The sequence below is a fragment of the Aulonocara sp. 'chitande type north' Nkhata Bay genome, linkage group LG3, assembly GCF_057382095.1.
Source record: "Aulonocara sp. 'chitande type north' Nkhata Bay isolate Kocher_YH1m ecotype deep benthic linkage group LG3, A_spYH_male_GT1.1, whole genome shotgun sequence".
NCBI lineage: Eukaryota > Metazoa > Chordata > Actinopteri > Cichliformes > Cichlidae > Aulonocara > Aulonocara sp. 'chitande type north' Nkhata Bay.
The window spans coordinates 58,571,408-58,589,950 of NC_141346.1; the positions used below are offsets into that span (position 1 = coordinate 58,571,408).

General features: G+C 41.3%; 1 protein-coding gene across 1 annotated transcript in view; it reads left to right on the top strand.

Annotated features, from left to right (window-relative positions):
• The window catches only part of LOC147336312 (NACHT, LRR and PYD domains-containing protein 12-like), a 36,583-nt gene that overhangs the window by 7,722 nt on the left and 10,318 nt on the right, over window positions 1–18,543 (top strand). The window contains exon 4 of the mRNA XM_086285359.1: window positions 13,160–13,336. Within this exon, the coding sequence (XP_086141485.1) occupies window positions 13,160–13,336 (177 nt within the window). The remainder of the gene's footprint in view (window positions 1–13,159; window positions 13,337–18,543) is intronic.

An 18,543-nucleotide genomic window follows, 5' to 3' on the forward strand; every position in this document is an offset into this window, starting at 1 on the left:
ACCCACAAGAGACGAATTGAGCCACAACTCCCTTAAAGGCACAAAATGCAATATGTATAAAAAGTCATTTCTACGTATAAGCTCTCCCCTTTATCCTAAAAATAAATCTATGTAATATCTGTATGTGTGTCTTCTATTCATTAATGTAATTGTCAGTTATTTTCTCTCTTTATTTTACCTTCTTTTTGTTTACCTCTTTGTTTGTGACGTGGACATCCCTAAACCATCCTGAGTTCCGGCTTCAATTTCAACCCAATTGTACCCTCTATTCTCGCAGTCGAACTCGTCTGGGCTTCACCTTCCCACTGGCCCCTGTGCCCTTCTCTTAGTGTCCTTTGTTGTCTTGTGATCCCCAGCAAACACAGTCTGTTTCTTCTCTGTTTCTTCTCCGTTGCTCTTTTCAGTATTTTCCTTTTAGATTAAATCCCAGCCTGGCAAAATATCCCATTCAGTGTCTTTAAACAGTTATGTCACACTGTTCTTACCAGCCTGCAGTTCACCGTGCATTTTCCATCACGTGCTTTTCTTCCATGCTGCTGCTGGTATCGTCAGTGTAGTTTCAGTTGCACTGTCTTTTGCCTGCTGTTAATTCTTGAAGTCCACGATGTTCTGTCGGTCTTCATCAGGAGATTAACTGTCCTATGAGCTTCTTCTCAGGATCGGGACAAGTGGGAGGTCAAGCTGTAAAATTTTAAGCCAAAATCTGGCCTGTTTTCCTCCCAATTCTGTTAATCAATGGTTTTGTACTCAAGATTCTAGGTTGAAAGAAGTCCACCTGTATTGACACACTAAAGCATACAATTAATATCCTTTTCATTTCTTTTCTTAAAACCTCCATTTGCTTCATCTGCCTGGAGTTTAACTCGTATGTTTCTCTCTCTGTGTGCTCACTTGTCACAGTCAGTTCCTTTTATGGGCATGCAAAGTTCCTGTCACACACACCATTTCCTGTCAACCTTGCAGCTGCTCAGAACCATATTTTCTGTTTCTATCTCTCCTGTTTTGTTTTTTTTACAGGCTAATAAAACTCTTGTTTTACTAAGTCTTGATCTAAAACAATTCACCCTTATTTCACGCACACACTTCTAAATATACTAAATTCTTTGCGTTTGTCAGATCGTCTCACACACACACCGCCTTTTCTCTCACACTTCCACTTCTGCACTCACTCTACTATCAACTTTCATAGTGTTATTATTATTTATTATTTTGTACAAATCACACCCAATCACTCAAAGCCTGCTACTCACAGCATTCACACACTTAAACTGTGACAAGAGTTGAGGAATATACTCACAACACGCTTTCCTAAGAGTATTTCAGACATGCCTTTCATAATCAGAAAGAGCAAGTCAAAGAAAACAATTGAAACCTCTATTAATTCTCACAGCACACACATAGAATAGAAAAAATAAAACACACCAGCATTTATTGCTGATGAGAGGTTACTCCTCAAACTAATATGTTAGTCTTAAATATATACAGTGCACTCACTATATTTATATATCAAAACTCAGTCAATTACTATACATCCACTACGGCAACTCAAAACTTTATTTATAGCCCTCTAATGAACATAAATGGCGTCTTAAACACACACTCAACAATGTTTGCAGCAGTATTTGTAAAACCAACTGTGGTTTAAACAGTTCACTGCTGACTAATTTGCATTTTCACACTCACACACACACAGTCTAAAAATAGCTCCAGCACTGCCTCAGACTCCTTTCACACAGAGATCTCTTATTTTATATTACAAAGACGTCTTATATTTACAACCACTGTCACATCTGTCAGCTTTAGCGCCTAAACAATTTCGACAAATTTAAGTTAACGGTCCAACCGATAAAGTCCAACTTTTTTGTGATCAATTAACCAGTATCTGTCCAACAGTTTCTGGCCTCATCTCTAAAATCCCTAACTCAATTTAAAAGCGTCAACCAACCCAAACTTTGCCTGAAGCTCTATTTTTGGCATTTCACAGCCAAGGCTTACCCCGAAGTTTTAAGTTAAAGTTACACGCCCGAAGTCCAACTTCTGCTGGCCAAAAAAGCGCAGACTACCGTTCCAAACGGTAAGGAGACTCTAACTCCTAGTTATTCTGGAGTGCCCCAAGCTCCACAGTGACCAACTGACTATCCCTCTTCGAGGACAATGCCTAAGCGTCCTTGGCATTGGCAAGCGTTACCTCTGAGCACTGCGCTTCCTATCAGTCCAACTGACGTTCTTGAATAATTTATAATACTTTGGAACAACAGTAAAACACCCAAAAAAGTGTAAGACTGAAGCAGGTCCAACCTTATAACCAATACGGGCTCCACCCCAAACAATAACCAAATTCCCTAATATACTAAAATCACTCAGCAGTCCAACTGCTTTCCACGGTCCAACCGTATTAAATCCTTTAGCGGTCCAACCGCATTCAATCATTTTTAGCAGTCCAACTGCATTAAATCCTCAGTACTGTCATGAGATTCTCATCAAAATCAAAGCAGACATTCCCCAGTAATTTCAGTGAGTAGACTTTAATTTGTAATGTCCAATTTGGCACACTTTGGAAATAATTCAACAGGTAGTGCCTTACCTTTGGATAAGCGGCTTAGAACAACAATGAGAAAAAGAGAGATGATTATTAGCTCATCAAAACACAAAACAAAATCACAATGAATTCTCGGTTAATTTCATTTAAAATAATTCATTAAGTATTTATGTACAATTCAAATTAGTTAATTACATATTTTGTTGGTTTGTTTTCTATTTTAATTATTTTACTGACACATTTAATGAATTATTTAATGATGTATTTATTTAATTCACGTTGCTACTCCTGGCCCTGCATCGCTGTTCATAAATACATTTTATTTGTCAGCTTCACCCATCAAAGTCAGGGGGCGGGGTTAATGCTGATCAAGTCAACACCATTGCTTTGGTCTGGTGGGCGTTCTTTTAGTGGGCTTTTCTCAATACTAAGTAGGCCTACACACCAGGGTTTGGACATGTGTGGACCCAAACTATACTTTTACCCTTTTTTGTGTGTCACCAAATACACTTTAATATTTTCTAGACAAGAATGTAGTGGCGTAATCTTTAACCTCTTTTGGCTCCAAACAGAAGTGACAGACTTGAGCAGGGTTCATTTAAAGGCTGACAGAAGTGGAGTGGTGACGGGGAGATGTTTGACAGGACAGTGTTTCAGCCTCCACAGGTTCATGTTGTGCTCCATCAGTCAGTGAAGATGAAGTCAGTGCTGATGAGGCTGTAGAGTGTGTGAGGGATGTGAATGAGGATGATGAAGATCTGATGATAGCAGATAAAAACAGGCTGCAGAGACTTTGAGCCATACAGGGCACACAGTGTGTGTACAGAACAGCTGAAATCATTATGGAGGCCTCACTGGAATATGGAAGCATCACAGTACAGCTTCAGTGAAGCATTAAAGTCTCTGATATGAGATGAGAAATGAAGCAGCCAGAGCTTTTTCATGAGTGGAAACCCACTGTGACTGTGAGCTGCTGCTACAGCCTCCAGATTAGCCAGCAGCTCATCCTGCTCAACATGGACCTGTGGTCAGAGTGTGTGCTGGATAATCCGGCCCAGGATGAGGCCAAACTGACATGGGATGAAATGTCTGTCACATAATTGAGCTTAGTGTAGTTTCATTTCTGCACAATTTAAAAACAACCAAAACTTTGTTCTGTCTTTTCTATGTTATACTGTAGACTTTCTTTGATACTGTGTCCAAAAGGAGCAGCTTTTACTTTGAAGGGGAGGCGTCTCTGTTTCCTCTTCAGGTTGGATGATGGAAGCAAATTAGTAGCTGTGTCCCAAAACGTCGGCTGCATCCTCCAGAGGCTGCATTTGAAGGCCGATTACATCACAGCCAGGCGATGAAGGCTGTCCGTATTTGTCGACTCCTTCAAATGTGCCCGACAAATGCGTCCTTCATTTCCCCGAATTTGAAGGATTCGTCGGGTGTGTCCTTCGTGGCCCACCATATCCCAGAATTCATAGCGCGGCCCAGCCACATTTCAGCTGCCAACAATGGCGGCTGCTACTTTAATGTGAAACATTCAGAGTTTTTTCTCTTGTTGTGTTTGTTTGAAGCTGCTTCCTGTTGGCTTCAGCTGTTTGGAGTTTCCATTTTCTAAACTTCTACATTCTGAACCTTCTTCAGCTCTGAACAGATGATGAAACACTGAATGATTTCAAGCTCACACTTTGTCTAATAAACTTACATCTTTCATTCTTTATACAGATTGATCAACTGTGGTTTGTCAGAGATCAGCTGTGATTATCTGGCAGCAGCACTGAAGTCCAACCCCTCCCATCTGAGACAGCTGGAGCTGAGCTACAACTACAAGCTGCAGGATTCAGGAGTGAAGCATCTGTGTGGTTTCCTGGAGAGTCCAGGATGTGGACTTGAAACTCTGGGGTCAGTCAGCATGTTTTAGTTGTGCTGAGATGAATATGATGTGAAAGTTGTGCTGACACTAAACTGCAGACATCAGGCTGATATTATACTGATCCACACTGAGGATCTTCATGGTAAAGTCTGTTTTCTTCTTCTCTGGTTTAGTCCATTGACTGCAGCAGAACAATGTTCACATTTCAAACAGTGAGACTCAACGTATGGCCCGCGGCCCACACGCGGCCTGCCCACCTTTCCTGATTCAGAGAGAGGGGACCCTGATTAACTGTGTAGTGTTCTTCCTCACAGTTCTAAGTATCAGACACAACAATGAATAATCCACAGCTGACTGTCTTTAGCAGGTCAAAGGTCACGGCACACAGCAGGCAGTGGGAAATATTATAACTCTGATCATTTATCAGCACATATCCATATGTATAAAAACAAAGCTGACACTGTGAGACTTGATCAGAGGTGTGATCATCACAGCAGAGGCCTTTGTGTCAAAGTCACTGAGGATCAAACAGAAACACATGAAGCAGATTTTCCTGTTCTGGCTTTTTATAGCAGATAACCTTCAAAATATTCTGCAGTCCATCAAAAACTGAAGCAAACCATGAATCAACATGTGAACATGAGCTGATGCTGCTGAAGTGAAGCAAAGTTACAGAGGTTTGATTACAGACACAGCTGAGAGTTTGTAATCTGTCATCATTTTAAAAGGTTTACATTTCTTCAGTATATCCACATTTGCAGCTGGTACCTCAACCTCCACTTGTCCAACACAACTGCTGTCCACTGCCTCCATGACATTGTGATTTTGCTGTTGGTCTTCTGTCAGATCTTCATCAATCACTTCTGCACGGGGCACACCTTCAGACTCTGCAGCTGCATAACGAAAGCCTGTAAGATAAAATTAGACATAAGGTAAATGTACACCAATATTCCAATGACAGGTGTGTGATTCATCTGGAAGTTATGTGCGGATTAGTGTACAGTGATAGCAATTTAGTATGTTTTTAGAGGGGGGGAGGGGGGGGGGGGGTTGTTTACCTCCGATGGGTGCTCTTTTTCGCTTCCGTTGCGTACGCCTTGAGTGCCGGTCCGAGTCTGATACAGGTATGTCGTCATGCCCCATGTGCAGTGTTGGTGCCCAGTCTGGATTTGTTACATCCATTTCATATGCTGGTTTGCCTGCAATAATGCCAAATCATAAGCTACTCAGTCGACATGATGTGGTTCTGCAGCATCACACATTAGCATGTTTTATCTCATTATCTATGACCTCAGCACGTTGAAAATCACACTAAAAGCCTTTCAAGAGTGATATGAATTAATTTAGAACTCACCGGAAAGAAAATGCCGTGAGCAAACCAACAAAAAGCTGGGGATTGCAGAGAACTCGATATCCGCTCGTCTCACCGCTGCAATCCAAGCCTGACGTCTTTGTTTAGTAATATCGGATACATGGGATCCCTCACGTTGCCTCCAGGATGGAAAACGATGAAAAGAGAGCCCGTTATCCAGCTTCTTGCCTTCACGATCGTGTGATCTAACGTTGCAACCGACAACACAACACGTACGATCCATAGCTGAAATGGTATCCTTTGGCTGGCCTACTGTCATGGCGGAAGGGGGCGTGGCCCATCTCCCGTGACATCACGCTCCAAAGCCCTATAGGTGGGAAAATGTACCATGTCGACCAATCAAAAATGATATGGAAACATGACATTTGGTTGTTTAGCAAAAGGGGGAAGTTTTAGGAGTGACCGGCAAGAGAGGGCGAGTGAGCGAAAGAGAGAGAGAGTTTTGATACGTGAGAGATTTGTGACGTTTACCGTGTTTGGTCTCAAATTAGTTTGTTGTCTTGTGTATTTAGTGTGTAGCTGTTGTTTTGTTTTGTGTGTCAGTTCTACTAGTGATCGTCACAGTTGCTGCCTTAAAGCCAACAAAGGCAGATTGCAGTGTAAACGCTGAGTGACACACCTGCTGTCAGACCTGCAGGTTTATCCCTGTGCTGTTCTCATATGTGTTAGAGTGACACAAACTATTGTTTGACACCTGATTGTTCTGTAAATAGTTTGAAATGATTATATGAAAAACGTCTGAGCCTTGGCTGCATTTTTTGGTAAATAGTACCATATAACTTTGTTGTTTGCAAAACGTGTGCGTATTTTTAAAAGTGTACAATCTCTATTTGCATTTCAAGTTATGAAGATGATTCGTTAAACGTGTGTGTGGTTTTTACAGTCAAAATATCACTTTCTACTTGTATTTTAAATTTTGTCTGAATTTAGATAAATTGTGCTGATACAGTTGGTCAAAATGAGAAAATAACAGATAAACTGTTTTTAAAGGTAAAATATAGAGGCCACATCAAAAGTAGTCAAGAAGGGTTAAAGGCTAAAAGCAAAGTTGTCACCAAGTACTGTTTATATTTGTGTGTATTGCTGCAGCTTTTTTGAGTATTAATTTGGTGCCTTTGTGTGAAATAATGGTATTGTGAGTGATCCATATAGTCACAAAGAATAGCCACTTGTTTCTGTGCTACCAAAGTTCCCCGGCTTTCATTCAAAATGTGTTTATCGTCAGCACCTGCACATTAAACTACTTAAACATTATAAATGTCTTCAAGCTCACACTGAGGCCTGTGGGGTACTATCAGCCACTGGGACAGTACACACATTTATATGTGTTTGTATATGAATATTTCATACTTTAAGACTGCCTGTTTATTTAAGGGAGATGAACAAAATACATTGGAATTGTACAAAATAATATCATGGATGATAAATTAAATAGATTTTAAGTAGATGCTTGTGCATTCTTAAAGTCTTATATGTTGAACTGAACTATGTGATCTGTTCAAAGCCTTAATCTTAATTTGAAGTGAAATGTGCATTTTGAGTTTATACACTATGTATATAAGGCGACCGTTTCCTTTTGCAGTATTTTTGTGTGGTGTACTTTTCTATGTCTTAACAAAAGGGGAACAAAGGTGTTTAAGTTCACCTAGGATGATGTGTTTTAATTTTCACATGGTCTTGCTTGAATTTGACCCTGACAAAGGCGTATGAACTCTGTCAGCTGTTTGGAGTTTCCATTTTCTAAACTTCTACATTCTGAACCTTCTTCAGCTCTGAACAGATGATGAAACACTGAATGATTTCAAGCTCACACTTTGTCTAATAAACTTACATCTTTCATTCTTTATACAGATTGTGGGACTGTGGTTTGTCAGAGATCAGCTGTGATTATCTGGCAGCAGCACTGAAGTCCAACCCCTCCCATCTGAGACAGCTGGACCTGAGCTCCAACAACAAGCTGCAGGATTCAGGAGTGAAGCATCTGTGTGGTTTCCTGGAGAGTCCAGGATGTGGACTTGAAACTCTGGGGTCAGTCAGCATGTTTTAGTTGTGCTGAGATGAATATGATGTGAAAGTTGTGCTGACACTAAACTGCAGACATCAGGCTGATATTATACTGATCCACACTGAGGATCTTCATGGTAAAGTCTGTTTTCTTCTTCTCTGGTTTAGTCCATTGACTGCAGCAGAACAATGTTCACATTTCAAACAGTGAGACTCAACGTATGGCCCGCGGCCCATACGCGGCCTGCCCACCTTTCCTGATTCAGAGAGAGGGGACCCTGATTAACTGTGTAGTGTTCTTCCTCACAGTTCTAAGTATCAGACACAACAATGAATAATCCACAGCTGACTGTCTTTAGCAGGTCAAAGGTCACGGCACACAGCAGACAGTGGGAAATATTATAACTCTGATCATTTATCAGCACATATCCATATGTATAAAAACAAAGCTGACACTGTGAGACTTGATCAGAGGTGTGATCATCACAGCAGAGGCCTTTGTGTCAAAGTCACTGAGGATCAAACAGAAACACATGAAGCAGATTTTCCTGTTCTGGCTTTTTATAGCAGATAACCTTCAAAATATTCTGCAGTCCATCAAAAACTGAAGCAAACCATGAATCAACATGTGAACATGAGCTGATGCTGCTGAAGTGAAGCAAAGTTACAGAGGTTTGATTACAGACACAGCTGAGAGTTTGTAATCTGTCATCATTTTAAAAGGTTTACATTTCTTCAGTATATCCACATTTGCAGCTGCTACCTCAACCTCCACTTGTCCAACACAACTGCTGACCACTGCCTCCATGACATTGTGATTTTGCTGTTGGTCTTCTGTCAGATCTTCATCAATCACTTCTGCACGGGGCACACCTTCAGACTCTGCAGCTGCATAACGAAAGCCTGTAAGATAAAATTAGACATAAGGTAAATGTACACCAATATTCCAATGACAGGTGTGTGATTCATCTGGAAGTTATGTGCGGATTAGTGTACAGTGATAGCAATTTAGTATGTTTTTAGAGGGGGGGGGGTTGTTTACCTCCGATGGGTGCTCTTTTTGCGCTTCCGTTGCGTACGCCTTGAGTGCCGGTCCGAGTCTGATACAGGTATGTCGTCATGCCCCATGTGCAGTGTTGGTTCCCAGTCTGGATTTGTTACATCCATTTCATATGCTGGTTTGCCTGCAATAATGCCAAATCATAAGCTACTCAGTCGACATGATGTGGTTCTGCAGCATCACACATTAGCATGTTTTATCTCATTATCTATGACCTCAGCACGTTGAAAATAACACTAAAAGCCTTTCAAGAGTGATATGAATTAATTTAGAACTCACCGGAAAGAAAATGCCGTGAGCAAACCAACAAAAAGCTGGGGATTGCAGAGAACTCGATATCCGCTCGTCTCACCGCTGCAATCCAAGCCTGACGTCTTTGTTTAGTAATATCGGATACATGGGATCCCTCACGTTGCCTCCAGGATGGAAAACGATGAAAAGAGAGCCCGTTATCCAGCTTCTTGCCTTCACGATCGTGTGATCTAACGTTGCAACCGACAACACAACACGTACGATCCATAGCTGAAATGGTATCCTTTGGCTGGCCTACTGTCATGGCGGAAGGGGGCATGGCCCATCTCCCGTGACATCACGCTCCAAAGCCCTATAGGTGGGAAAATGTACCATGTCGACCAATCAAAAATGATATGGAAACATGACATTTGGTTGTTTAGCAAAAGGGGGAAGTTTTAGGAGTGACCGGCAAGAGAGAGCGAGTGAGCGAAAGAGAGAGAGAGTTTTGATACGTGAGAGATTTGTGACGTTTACCGTGTTTGGTCTCAAGTTAGTTTGTTGTCTTGTGTATTTAGTGTGTAGCTGTTGTTTTGTTTTGTGTGTCAGTTCTATTAGTGATCGTCACAGTTGCTGCCTTAAAGCCAACAAAGGCAGATTGCAGTGTAAACGCTGAGTGACACACCTGCTGTCAGACCTGCAGGTTTATCCCTGTGCTGTTCTCATATGTGTTAGAGTGACACAAACTATTGTTTGACACCTGATTGTTCTGTAAATAGTTTGAAATGATTATATGAAAAACGTCTGAGCCTTGGCTGCATTTTTTGGTAAATAGTACCATATAACTTTGTTGTTTGCAAAACGTGTGCGTATTTTTAAAAGTGTACAATCTCTATTTGCATTTCAAGTTATGAAGATGATTCGTTAAACATGTGTGTGGTTTTTACAGTCAAAATATCACTTTCTACTTGTATTTTAAATTTTGTCTGAATTTAGATAAATTGTGCTGATACAGTTGGTCAAAATGAGAAAATAACAGATTGGCAAGATAAACTGTTTTTAAAGGTAAAATATAGAGGCCACATCAAAAGTAGTCAAGAAGGGTTAAAGGCTAAAAGCAAAGTTTTCACTGTTGGGTCTGTGTTTCCACAAGCCCCGCTAATTCTAGAGACTTATTCATCATGAAGAAAACAAGACAGTCGATTGATCGATTATTTGTGCAAGGGAGGCCTCGTCTGTGTCCACCACGAAAATGACCACAGATCTGACCTCCTCCTGCTACCTTTTATTGGGAGACAGTTCACACAAAACACGTCAGAACAAAGCCACGCCCCCTTTGTTCTAAGACAAAGCATTTTATGTACAGTTGGGCAAAAAAGTATTTAGTCAGCCACCGATTGTGCAAGTTCCCCCACCTAAAATGATGACAGAGGTCAGTAATTTGCACCAGAGGTACACTTCAACTGTGAGAGACAGAATGTGAAAAAAAAAAATCCATGAATCCACATGGTAGGATTTGTAAAGAATTTATTCGTAAATCAGGGTGGAAAATAAGTATTTGGTCAATAACAAAAATACAACTCAATACTTTGTAACATAACCTTTGTTGGCAATAACAGAGGTCAAACGTTTACTATAGGTCTTTACCAGGTTTGCACACACAGTAGCTGGTATTTTGGCCCATTCCTCCATGCAGATCTTCTCGAGAGCAGTGATGTTTTGGGGCTGTCGCCGAGCAACACGGACTTTCAACTCCCGCCACAGATTTTCTATGGGGTTGAGGTCTGGAGACTGGCTAGGCCACTCCAGGACTTTCAAATGCTTCTTACGGAGCCACTCCTTTGTTGCCCGGGCGGTGTGTTTTGGATCATTGTCATGTTGGAAGACCCAGCCTCGTTTCATCTTCAAAGTTCTCACTGATGGAAGGAGGTTTTGGCTCAAAATCTCACGATACATGGCCCCATTCATTCTGTCCTTAACACGGATCAGTCGTCCTGTCCCCTTGGCAGAAAAACAGCCCCATAGCATGATGTTTCCACCCCCATGCTTCACAGTAGGTATGGTGTTCTTGGGATGCAACTCAGTATTCTTCTTCCTCCAAACACGACGAGTTGAGTTTATACCAAAAAGTTCTACTTTGGTTTCATCTGACCACATGACATTCTCCCAATCCTCTGCTGTATCATCCATGTGCTCTCTGGCAAACTTCAGACGGGCCTGGACATGCACTGGCTTCAGCAGCGGAACACGTCTGGCACTGCGGGATTTGATTCCCTGCCGTTGTAGTGTGTTACTGATGGTGACCTTTGTTACTTTGGTCCCAGCTCTCTGCAGGTCATTCACCAGGTCCCCCCGTGTGGTTCTGGGATCTTTGCTCACCGTTCTCATGATCATTTTGACCCCACGGGATGAGATCTTGCGTGGAGCCCCAGATCGAGGGAGATTATCAGTGGTCTTGTATGTCTTCCATTTTCTGATGATTGCTCCCACAGTTGATTTTTTCACACCAAGCTGCTTGCCTATTGTAGATTCACTCTTCCCAGTCTGGTGCAGGTCTACAATACTTTTCCTGGTGTCCTTCGAAAGCTCTTTGGTCTTGGCCATGGCGGAGTTTGGAGTCTGACTGTTTGAGGCTGTGGACAGGTGTCTTTTATACAGATGATGAGTTCAAACAGGTGCCATTCATACAGGTAACGAGTGGGGGACAGAAAAGCTTCTTACAGAAGACGTTACAGGTCTGTGAGAGCCAGAGATTTTCCTTGTTTGAGGTGACCAAATACTTATTTTCCACCCTGATTTACGAATAAATTCTTTACAAATCCTACCATGTGGATTCATGGATTTTTTTTTCACATTCTGTCTCTCACAGTTGAAGTGTACCTCTGGTGCAAATTACTGACCTCTGTCATCATTTTAAGTGGGGGAACTTGCACAATCGGTGGCTGACTAAATACTTTTTTGCCCCACTGTATATGTGTGAACTTCTGTAAGAGTGTGTGTGTGTGTGTGTGTGTGTGTGTGTGTGTGTGTGTGTGTGTGTGTGTGTGTGTGTGTGTGTGTGTGTGTGTGTGTCAGACCTCCTGCTGACCAAAGTGTCGTAAACCCAGGAAGTTTACATCAAAAGAAACAGATCTTCCAGAGAGGATGTATCTACAATAAAACCTCCCCCAGCACAGAGTGGTTGGAGAGGTGGCCAGGATCAAAGGAATGGCTTTGATCCTACTGCTTGAACTAAGACTGTACAAATTTAAGAAACACAATGGCAACATTCAACAATTAGACTTAACAGTCACCAAGTACTGTTTATATTTGTGTGTATTGCTGCAGCTTTTTTGAGTATTAATTTGGTGCCTTTGTGTGAAATAATGGTATTGTGAGTGATCCATATAGTCACAAAGAATAGCCACTTGTTTCTGTGCTACCAAAGTTCCCCGGCTTTCATTCAAAATGTGTTTATCGTCAGCACCTGCACATTAAACTACTTAAACATTATAAATGTCTTCAAGCTCACACTGAGGCCTGTGGGGTACTATCAGCCACTGAGACAGTACACACATTTATATGTGTTTGTATATGAATATTTCATACTTTAAGACTGCCTGTTTATTTAAGGGAGATGAACAAAATACATTGGAATTGTACAAAATAATATCATGGATGATAAATTAAATAGATTTTAAGTAGATGCTTGTGCATTCTTAAAGTCTTATATGTTGAACTGAACTATGTGATCTGTTCAAAGCCTTAATCTTAATTTGAAGTGAAATGTGCATTTTGAGTTTATACACTATGTATATAAGGCGACCGTTTCCTTTTGCAGTATTTTTGTGTGGTGTACTTTTCTATGTCTTAACAAAAGGGGAACAAAGGTGTTTAAGTTCACCTAGGATGATGTGTTTTAATTTTCACATGGTCTTGCTTGAATTTGACCCTGACAAAGGCGTATGAACTCTGTCAGCTGTTTGGAGTTTCCATTTTCTAAACTTCTACATTCTGAACCTTCTTCAGCTCTGAACAGATGATGAAACACTGAATGATTTCAAGCTCACACTTTGTCTAATAAACTTACATCTTTCATTCTTTATACAGATTGAGTGTCTGTGGTTTGTCAGAGATCAGCTGTGATTATCTGGCAGCAGCACTGAAGTCCAACCCCTCCCATCTGAGAGAGCTGGACCTGAGTAGGAACAACAAGCTGCAGGATTCAGGAGTGAAGCATCTGTGTGGTTTCCTGGAGAGTCCAGGATGTGGACTTGAAACTCTGAGGTCAGTCAGCATGTTTTAGTTGTGCTGAGATGAATATGATGTGAAAGTTGTGCTGACACTAAACTGCAGACATCAGGCTGATATTATACTGATCCACACTGAGGATCTTCATGGTAAAGTCTGTTTTCTTCTTCTCTGGTTTAGTCCATTGACTGCAGCAGAACAATGTTCACATTTCAAACCTTCAAAGAAGAAGAAAAATCCTCCACTGGATAATTCACTGTGAAACTCTCCAACTCTTCATTCCACCTTAAAGTCTGTCTGACACTGAAATCCAAAGCAAAATGTGCGTTTGCTTTACAGACAGCAGTCCAACACAAACATACACACATCATCCAAAACACAGTCCAACATCCAAATCTCCTCCACTGCCAGCATGAATGATGGGAAAGAGAAGGAGGAACACTCTGACATTCAGGGTTAGAATGAGTTTCATGAAGCAGACTGTGAAGATCAAAGCTGCATTAGAAAGCTTACATGAATGAATGAGTGGACAGAAGTGGACAGAGATCATCTGAAGCACTTCAAAGGCTTTAAATCAGCACATTTCTCTTTATTCTTTATCAACTCTGTTAGTTTCTCTCAGTTTTCTGTGGAATGAAGCTAACAGCAGGCTAATAAGATGCTGACCAATAGGTTTCTATTAAAGGTTGTAATTTGTATATGAAAAAGTGCTTTGGCTCAGCAGGGATCAGCTTACAGGTAGAATACAGCTGCTGGATGGGATTAGCATGTCATAGCTATCTACCAAACTGCTAACTGGGGGATTTCAGGCCATCTATGGATCATTTTTGCTAACTGTTTGTTCAGCTTAGGCTCACAGGGCTGCAGCCTGTGCCCTAGCTGTCATAGGGCAAGAGGCGTGGTCCACCTGCACAGGTGAGCAGTCCATCACAGGGCCAACAGAGAGAGACAGAGAAGCACTCTCTCACATCCACACCTACAGCCAATTTAGAAGCACCAATGAACCTAAGCAGCATTTCATTGGACTGTGGGAGAACATCCAACCTCCACAGAAAGGCCAACAAGCTTCAACCTACAACCTTCTTGCTTTAAGGCACTAGTGCGAACCACTTTTCCCCATTTCAGCCCAAATCCTGCATCTTCCTGTTTCTGACTCCAGGCCAGCTCCACTAACACTTTCTCATCAGACACTGCCACCTAGTGGAGGAAGTCTTAGTTCCATTTGAAGCTCCAGATTACAGTTAGTTCCTTTACAAAGAGGTGGAGGTGGTGGGGCCACAGCACCATCATCACTGAGTGCCATAGGACACTTAACCTTTGTTTCCATATGCTGGGAACTTCCTGTTGTTCCAAGGAGGACTGGAAAATGTGTGAAAATCTCCCAGTCAGTTCCTCACAGCACACTTCAATCATTTCCCTCCCACAGCATCAGGACCAGGGCTTTTTCTCTCTTTGGTCCCACTAAGAGATTTCCACACAAACACCTCATCAGTGGGACTCTCAGAGCTACCAGCCCTTTGCTACAATCACAAAGCTCTTCATTGAAATCAATGATATCAAAGCTGGAATCAAATGAGTCCAAGTCTTCTGCTGATTCAGCATCACATTCATCTTTGCTCCTTGTTCTGCATCCCCACCATGGACTTCATTCCTTTCCAAGCCAGCCTTGAGTGTCCTTTATTCAGCTCATCCTCTGCTTTACTTTTACACCTGATTTTAGCTGCTTTATCTCTCTTTCAACAAGTTTCTGTGCCTCAATCTTTTTCTTCTCTCCCTCATAACAAGACAGCTTCTTCTGCCTGAGAACATGTTGAAGTGATTTACAAATCCAGGGCTGCTTATTGGGGAAAATACTTCCTGTTTCCAAAGTAATCCCCATTTTTCCCAGAAAGAAATGTAAGTAGAAATCGATGATCTAAGTGAGAACATGAGCCTTTAACAATATCAGCAAAATATCTCTCCAATCTCAATACTCCCTCTCTCGACCTCTGGAACACCAGAGGTCACAATACATTGTGTTGGGTCACTCCTCGGCCCACTCAGCTGCTTCCATGTCCATCCATGGCATCATGGACATCGGGGTCACCACTCCCGCTCTGACCCTCTCTAGCCGTCCTCTGGCTCAGCAAATCAGACAACCTCATGTCATCTAAGTGGTCCAGTAATAAACACCAGCTCCCCCTCGAGAACACTCCATGCGTAAGATTAGGTTTTTTCTGCGTCCCTCTCTTGTGGTCCATCATGCCTCGGGCCTCCAGGATCCTCACCCCCCTGTGGTCGCCGAGATCTTCTGCAAAGCAAACCAAACACCTTTTCCTGCACCTCCCTAACTTATCATCTTTGGGACTCTTTAATCAAAAGCCTGATCCTAATTATCTTCTTGACTTATTGACTTGTATTTATATATATTCTTCAACGTTACTCATCATTTTAAAACTCTTAAAACGCTGCTTTCACGTCCCTGCATGCGTTTCCTGTCGCTTGCCTTATCTAATCATCAACATCCTGTAAACAGAACTCTCGCTGCTGCAAGGCCTCCACTCTGACCTAGAATCTCCTTTCACAAGAAAATCATTATAAGCGCCTATTCTACTAAAAGATCCAAAAAAAAACAACCACTTTAATCAATTAAGTTTAAACATATAAGCAATTACTCCTGCATACATTTTATCACAGCTAAACGCTGCCTTGAAACAACTCCTGTGTGTTAACACTAACTTCATTTTAAAACTCACATTTCCTATGTTATAGCCTGTTTTTGGTACAGCCTTTTTATTTCATCTTGCTCCTTTGATGTAACAATACCTTCTCATTCTAGTTTATCAGACTTAACCAAAATATATGCTTTCCTTCCTTTGGTCCTTCTCTAAAGCAAGAAACTCCTATTCAGTTCCTCTTTTCTGTCACTTGTTACAGGGCCAGCTCAAGTTCAGTTAAACGCTAAATTAATTTGAGGCCTTTTGCCTGGAATCAATACTGTCATGTGTGTTTATGGACTCTGTGTCTGTAAGCGTGTGCAATCCTTCAATAACTCATATCATCCTCACAGTAGATTGGCTAATCATAGCGCTAGCCAAAGGCTCGTGACCCACAAGAGACGAATTGAGCCACAACTCCCTTAAAGGCACAAAATGCAATATGTATAAAAAGTCATTTCTACGTATAAGCTCTCCCCTTTATCCTAAAAATAAATCTATGTAATATCTGTATGTGTGTCTTCTATTCATTAATGTAATTGTCAGTTATTTTCTCTCTTTATTTTACCTTCTTTTTGTTTACCTCTTTGTTTGTGACGTGGACATCCCTAAACCATCCTGAGTTCCGGCTTCAATTTCAACCCAATTGTACCCTCTATTCTCGCAGTCGAACTCGTCTGGGCTTCACCTTCCCACTGGCCCCTGTGCCCTTCTCTTAGTGTCCTTTGTTGTCTTGTGATCCCCAGCAAACACAGTCTGTTTCTTCTCTGTTTCTTCTCCGTTGCTCTTTTCAGTATTTTCCTTTTAGATTAAATCCCAGCCTGGCAAAATATCCCATTCAGTGTCTTTAAACAGTTATGTCACACTGTTCTTACCAGCCTGCAGTTCACCGTGCATTTTCCATCACGTGCTTTTCTTCCATGCTGCTGCTGGTATCGTCAGTGTAGTTTCAGTTGCACTGTCTTTTGCCTGCTGTTAATTCTTGAAGTCCACGATGTTCTGTCGGTCTTCATCAGGAGATTAACTGTCCTATGAGCTTCTTCTCAGGATCGGGACAAGTGGGAGGTCAAGCTGTAAAATTTTAAGCCAAAATCTGGCCTGTTTTCCTCCCAATTCTGTTAATCAATGGTTTTGTACTCAAGATTCTAGGTTGAAAGAAGTCCACCTGTATTGACACACTAAAGCATACAATTAATATCCTTTTCATTTCTTTTCTTAAAACCTCCATTTGCTTCATCTGCCTGGAGTTTAACTCGTATGTTTCTCTCTCTGTGTGCTCACTTGTCACAGTCAGTTCCTTTTATGGGCATGCAAAGTTCCTGTCACACACACCATTTCCTGTCAACCTTGCAGCTGCTCAGAACCATATTTTCTGTTTCTATCTCTCCTGTTTTGTTTTTTTTACAGGCTAATAAAACTCTTGTTTTACTAAGTCTTGATCTAAAACAATTCACCCTTATTTCACGCACACACTTCTAAATATACTAAATTCTTTGCGTTTGTCAGATCGTCTCACACACACACCGCCTTTTCTCTCACACTTCCACTTCTGCACTCACTCTACTATCAACTTTCATAGTGTTATTATTATTTATTATTTTGTACAAATCACACCCAATCACTCAAAGCCTGCTACTCACAGCATTCACACACTTAAACTGTGACAAGAGTTGAGGAATATACTCACAACACGCTTTCCTAAGAGTATTTCAGACATGCCTTTCATAATCAGAAAGAGCAAGTCAAAGAAAACAATTGAAACCTCTATTAATTCTCACAGCACACACATAGAATAGAAAAAATAAAACACACCAGCATTTATTGCTGATGAGAGGTTACTCCTAAAAGTAATATGTTAGTCTTAAATATATACAGTGCACTCACTATATTTATATATCAAAACTCAGTCAATTACTATACATCCACTACGGCAACTCAAAACTTTATTTATAGCCCTCTAATGAACATAAATGGCGTCTTAAACACACACTCAACAATGTTTGCAGCAGTATTTGTAAAACCAACTGTGGTTTAAACAGTTCACTGCTGACTAATTTGCATTTTCACACTCACACACACACAGTCTAAAAATAGCTCCAGCACTGCCTCAGACTCCTTTCACACAGAGATCTCTTATTTTATATTACAAAGACGTCTTATATTTACAACCACTGTCACATCTGTCAGCTTTAGCGCCTAAACAATTTCGACAAATTTAAGTTAACGGTCCAACCGATAAAGTCCAACTTTTTTGTGATCAATTAACCAGTATCTGTCCAACAGTTTCTGGCCTCATCTCTAAAATCCCTAACTCAATTTAAAAGCGTCAACCAACCCAAACTTTGCCTGAAGCTCTATTTTTGGCATTTCACAGCCAAGGCTTACCCCGAAGTTTTAAGTTAAAGTTACACGCCCGAAGTCCAACTTCTGCTGGCCAAAAAAGCGCAGACTACCATTCCAAACGGTAAGGAGACTCTAACTCCTAGTTATTCTGGAGTGCCCCAAGCTCCACAGTGACCAACTGACTATCCCTCTTCGAGGACAATG